We start from the raw sequence: 5,842 nt of genomic DNA, 5'->3' as shown, positions 1-5,842 counted from the left end.
CTTTCGATCGTCTTTGTTCTGCCAATCCATCCAAGATGGCGGCGCTTGTGGGACTGCGTGCATGTTTCTCCGGTAAAATCGTTAATTTCTCCTATAGTTACTGACTTTATGTGCATTTCTTACAGCTTTTTGATACATAGCACACCTATTTGATCTGCAGTATATGCCGAATGCGCGTGTAGATGCATAATCTGTCATTTAAAAGAGATGCTGCTGTCTTTTCGATAGCAGAGCAAGGTCACGTTACCAGTGAGTGTTAGCTAACGACACAGCAGGCCGAGGATGAGGACTGATGACTGAAACATGCGAATATTATAGACAGTTAATAATATCGAGGCCTCACTGTTTACAAAACTAACAGCAGCTTATTTGGAGAATGACACTGTAGAGTTCAAAGGGTTTGTTAGCTGAGCTTGTCAGCTGCTTTGAATTCTCTCTCCTATATTTTTATTGTTATACTTTCAGGGGCGTAAATGTATAAACTTTACATATTTATGTATGTAAGCACTTTATATAATGTTAGAGAAGCCCCATTGCACATTACACAGTGTGATTTTTCTTTATATATACTTGGGATGAGCACAATTAATCAATGATCAATTAATCTGCCATAAACAATTTAATCGAATATGTTAAATTTAATGGATTAATTTCAGTAAGCATCAATAAAGTAACAGTCTATCTCATGTAACCTGTAAATCTGACGCAGTCCCATTCCTATCATCAGATTAAAAAATCTTGTCAAAAAATCAACTGTGATCTAACTTCATTTAATATTTTCGATTTTCTCCTCTCAGCTCTTCAGCTGTCCTCGCCAAGCCTCCTGCACAGCTCCTTTAAAGTGGTGAGCGTTCACACAAACTGCAGTCGACTTCCTGTTTCACACTGATTTCGTAGCTGTATAATTCTTGGGTTTTTCTGTGTCTTGTAGTGTGCTGTGCCTCTGAGTCGGCGGACCTTTGCTGCGGAGGCTAAGAAGACGTACACAAGAGAAAAGCCCCATGTAAACATTGGAACAATTGGCCATGTTGATCACGGAAAGACAACCCTGACTGCAGCCATCACGAAAGGTACCTGATCTGAAGTTAGACCCACTGACATACGACGAAAAAATCGAAGCCACACTTTTCTAGTTTTGTGTAACATGAAATCAGAAATGTAGTTTTGATGTGTTTTTGGGTCCTCAGTGCTGGCTGACGCTGGTGGTGCAAACTTTAAAAAGTATGAAGACATCGACAACGCCCCGGAGGAGAAGGCCAGAGGAATCACCATCAACGCCTCTCATGTAGAATACTCCACAGCCAACAGACATTATGCTCACACAGACTGTCCTGGTCATGCTGACTACGTCAAGGTAATCTGCTCTACATCCAAAATTCCCGCCCAGGAAACTGCTGAACACGACGCAGCTTTCTTGTTATGTTAGCCGATCAGAATTCTTTTCTTTCTTACGCATTTCAAGCTTATTTATTTACTTTATAAATGACTTAAAACACAATTAATGCCCTTTTTAATTACCCTGACCTCTTTCCTTTTCCAGAACATGATCACAGGCACAGCTCAGATGGACGGCTGCATCCTGGTGGTGGCGGGAACCGACGGCCAGATGCCTCAGACACGAGAGCACCTCCTGCTGGCCAAACAGATTGGCGTCCAGCACGTGGTGGTCTTCATCAACAAGGCCGACGCCGTGGAAGACAAAGAGATGCTGGAGCTGGTGGAGATCGAGATCCGCGAGCTGCTCACCGAGTACGGCTACGATGGCGAGAACGCACCTGTTGTGACTGGCTCGGCCCTCTGCGCCCTGGAGGTGAGAGCGACGCTGGCAGATATTTCTCTTACAGTTTAAGGTGTTAATCTGCGGATCTCAGCCGCCTCTGTTAGCTCCTCTTTTGTGGTTTTATCGGTTAGCTGCTCAGTTTTATAATCTTGTAACTAGCTGTGGTTCAGTGTGGCATCTGGATGTGAACTGACTTTTCTTTTCTTTTCTTTTTTTTCCCCTCGTATCAGAACAGAGAGCCTGAACTTGGCGTGAAGTCAATTTTGAATCTGCTGGACATTGTGGATTCTTACATACCTCTCCCTGAAAGACACCTTGAAAAACCGTTTCTTCTCCCAGTTGAAGGGGTTTTTTCAATTCCAGGTATGAAAAACATATAAAACCCTTTGTTTCAGTGATGAAATATTATAAATGATTTGCACTATTCGCTTTAAAATGCCAAACTTCAAGGTTGCAAATAGTTTGTCTTAAAAATTGTAAAGACCGAGTCAGATGAGGGTGATGCGAAAACGTTTTGTGCTCTAAATCTGAGTGTTATCATTGCAGGCAGGGGTACGGTGGTGACGGGCACTATGGAGAGAGGTGTCATCAAGAAAGGTGACGACTGTGAGTTTGTGGGCTTCAATCGCAACATCAAGTCAGTGGTTACAGGTGAGTGACGGGGAAAGAAACACAAATTCAGAGGTGGAGCTCCAAGCACGTGAACCAAAACGTGACAAATATACAGAGAGGTGACAAATAAAAGAAAAACCTGAATAAATGAAAATTTAGCAATTCGGGTTCTAGTCTGATGCTTCATATGTGTTTCGTGTTCACGCAGTCACGGGGGTCAACAAGTCTGCTGACCATTTTAGAGTATATCAGGGCTCATCATCATCATCATCATCATCATCGGTCTTAATCTGTGACTTTAGTTGTCATAAAGTTACGAATACAGGCTAATAATCGTATAACTTTTTTTCTCATAAATTCATGAGTTTAATCTAGAACTACTGCGACTTTTCTTCTCGTATATTTTCAAGTTCAATCTTGCAATATTACGACTTTATTCTAAATGTAAAAGTTTTTTTCTTGTAATATTACTTTTTTTCTTGAAATTTTGACTTAAATAATAAACAAGTCTGCTGACCATATTAGAATAAATCCGTGCTCATCGTCATTAAAACACAAAATGACAGAATATCTTTTGCAAGAATGGTGTTCTGCAGCATTTATGCCAAAGACTTTAAAGCTTTTTTAGTGGCTCACAGTGTCCTAACATCTTACAAAGACACCTTCTGTGGGTTTTATTTGTCACCTATAAGTCGTCCACCAGCACTTTGTGTATTAATGAAGTAAAAATGAGTGCTATTATCAGCGCAGAGGTAGGGGTGGCGATATGGCCCTAAAATATCAAAATATTAAACAGCATTTTGTTCTTGAAGAAAGCACAAAATATATATAATATACTAATTTAGAAAAAAAACAAACAATTAATTTGTTTAACGTTTTTGTTTTTTATGTTAACATAAATGTTAAAGTTTGCCTACAAATATTCAGTAAAAACTAAAAATTATCTCTCATTTCTTTTGTTTGTAAACAACAGAAGCAACTCAGACTTTGTATAAGTATAAATAGTATAACAAAATAAAATAAATCACCAATCACACAACTAAACAGTTGCCAAATACTTTAAAATGTAATATTGGTGTATTCTGTTTGAGTATTTCACCTCGATGTCCTGTGTCGTTTAGGTATCGAGATGTTCCACAAGTCTCTGGATCGTGCGGAGGCGGGAGATAACCTGGGCGCTCTGGTCCGAGGACTGAAGAGAGAGGACCTCAGAAGAGGGTTGGTGATGTGCAAACCAGGATCCATCATGCCTCACCAGAAAATCAAGGCCCAGGTCTGAGAGCACAAAGTAACAGCAGTTATTGATTAGTTTAACAGTTTTGCACAATCTGTAAATGTAAATGGCTGTTTTTAAACCGTTGACTGGTCACATCTCTTTCCGTGAGTATTGGCCAAAGAGCGGTTTTAAAGGCAAACTGGAGACCAGCCAGGTTCACAATAATGACTGCGAGGTCATTCACTTGATGTTAAAATCACTGTCTGCCGACAAAGCTAAAGTGTGTGTGGACGTATTTGTGCTTCCTGTGTTTCAGGTGTACGTCCTGAGTAAGGAGGAGGGCGGCAGACACAAACCGTTTGTCAACAGCTTCATGCCCATCATGTTCTCTCTCACCTGGGACATGGCCTGCAGAATCGTTCTGCCCGAAGACAAGGTTTGTGTGTTTCGTTCTGTCAGTAAACATGTTTGTCAAATAGCGTCAAGTCTGCATCCCATCCCCAACCCTTCACCCAGCAAGTGCATGAAGTTAACGTCTTATTTTAAGTAACTTCGTGATGTTTGCAACCGTTCATGAGTGGTTTTTATAATACGTGGTTTTATGACCCTCGGCACCCTACTTTCCTGCATAAATAATAATAATAATAATAATAAATGTATCTAAAGATAATTAAAACAATGTTTGCTTTTTTTCAGTTTTTATTTTTTAAAGGTCACAGAAAATGACTTTTTAAACTCCCCATGACACAGAATTTGAAAACAACTACAACTGTAAACGATTTTCAGTGTTGACGAAAAAAAAAGTTCCTTCAGGTCTAAAACGCATGTCTCTGTCTGCATAAAGACTTGAAAATTTACCCCAGTGCAACAATCAGACTTGAAGTAGCCACTCACCTGTCTGTTGTTCTTTGTTTAGGAAATGGTGATGCCAGGGGAGGACACCTCCTTGGAGCTCGTGCTCCGCCAGCCGATGGTTCTGGAGAAAGGCCAGAGGTTCACCCTGAGAGACGGAAACAAAACCATCGGCACCGGCCTGGTCACAGATATCCTGCAGGTTAGAGATGATGAAGAGTACAACTGGGGCTGAAGAGATACTCTGCAGAGAGGACTGGGCTCGGGGGGTGGGGGGTGTCTCTGTCTGGTCAAGTCAAATAAATATGGAAATATACAAATACTGTACATGAACCCATGCATAAACCACAAACAGGAAAGGACTCAAAGAAATGCATGGCTCTGTTCAGATCCATTCATCCAAAATACCTGTCATGTTTAGCACTGTCTTATGTTTGAAGGCTTGACTGTCAAAATTGTCATTTATGTAATAAAATGTATTTAATAATAAAAATGCCTTTTTTTATTTGTGATACACAGCCAGATGCTTTTCCAAAACAAACACACAATTGTAAAAATCTGTATTGGTGTTTTATTTTAATGATTAATGCACCAGGAAAGGCAGTCTGCAATACATGCAAAGAACGTGGCAGTGCAGGAGGATTTTCTTTTCTTTTTTTAAAAAAAGGAAACTATTTTTATTCATTAATTTCCATTATAAATTTCACCAAATTTTTTCTTAAAATGTTGCAGGGAATTGCTGTAGATGAGGTTGAAAGTGTTTTCATTTGCTAAAGGCATTTTTTAAAAAAAGTTTTATGTTGGGAGTGTTTAATATACCAAATTTTTAATTTCAACAGAAATATTTTCCTTTTTATTGTAAATGCATGTTGATTCCAGTTATCGGTGTCATTAAGTACTAATAATCAGTATTTAAGGTACTGCTAATGGTGCTGTAATGATGGCTGAATTCAAGTGTTCCAAGTGAGAGTGGGGCAGCATGCACAAAGCAGCTAAATGGAATTCAGCCATCATTAATGTCATTATTTACATTCATGTTGGTCCTACTGTGGCAGGTGAAAATGTCTGCTGTGAGGCCTGTGGGATGTGCATGTTACTGCCACATGAGAGCAGCAAAGAGATGCATCAACAGGCTGTTTTTAAGCTCTGTCTCTCTCTTGTGTCTGCAAAAATGTTTAAGACTCACTTAAAGGGACAATTCACATCCACAATAAAAAATACATTTCCTCTTAACTGTAGTGCTATTTATCAGTCTAGTTTTTTGGTGTGAGTTGCTGTGTGTAACACAATTTAGATTGATAAATAGCACTACAGGTAATTTAATTTAATTTAATTTGGGAGTTAACTGTCCATTTAAACTTCAACAGCGTACAAAGTATTGC

General features: G+C 39.5%; 1 protein-coding gene across 1 annotated transcript; it reads left to right on the top strand.

Annotated features, from left to right (window-relative positions):
* On the top strand, positions 1 to 4,905 carry LOC121956864 (elongation factor Tu, mitochondrial-like). Its single transcript, XM_042505281.1, has 10 exons — positions 1 to 72; positions 798 to 844; positions 932 to 1,070; positions 1,188 to 1,354; positions 1,541 to 1,810; positions 2,011 to 2,143; positions 2,327 to 2,431; positions 3,514 to 3,665; positions 3,925 to 4,044; positions 4,525 to 4,905. The coding sequence occupies exons 1-10, from the start codon at positions 36 to 38 to the stop codon at positions 4,693 to 4,695; spliced, it is 1,341 nt and encodes a 446-aa protein (XP_042361215.1). The 5' UTR covers positions 1 to 35; the 3' UTR covers positions 4,696 to 4,905.
* The last annotated feature ends 937 nt before the right edge of the window (positions 4,906 to 5,842 follow it).

This window comes from Plectropomus leopardus, chromosome 17, assembly GCF_008729295.1.
Source record: "Plectropomus leopardus isolate mb chromosome 17, YSFRI_Pleo_2.0, whole genome shotgun sequence".
Classification (NCBI taxonomy): domain Eukaryota; kingdom Metazoa; phylum Chordata; class Actinopteri; order Perciformes; family Serranidae; genus Plectropomus; species Plectropomus leopardus.
The sequence above is the reverse complement of the archived record's forward strand: the minus strand, read 5'-3'. Positions and strand labels throughout refer to the sequence as shown.

Excerpts from the sequence above, each read along its gene's own strand:
- LOC121956864 (XM_042505281.1), top strand. The coding sequence starts at position 36 with ATGGCGGCGCTTGTGGGACTGCGTGCATGTTTCTCCG. Across the intron at positions 73-797 it reads ACTGCGTGCATGTTTCTCCG|CTCTTCAGCTGTCCTCGCCA; the intron begins GTAAAATCGTTA and ends TTCTCCTCTCAG. Across the intron at positions 2,144-2,326 it reads AGGGGTTTTTTCAATTCCAG|GCAGGGGTACGGTGGTGACG; the intron begins GTATGAAAAACA and ends TTATCATTGCAG.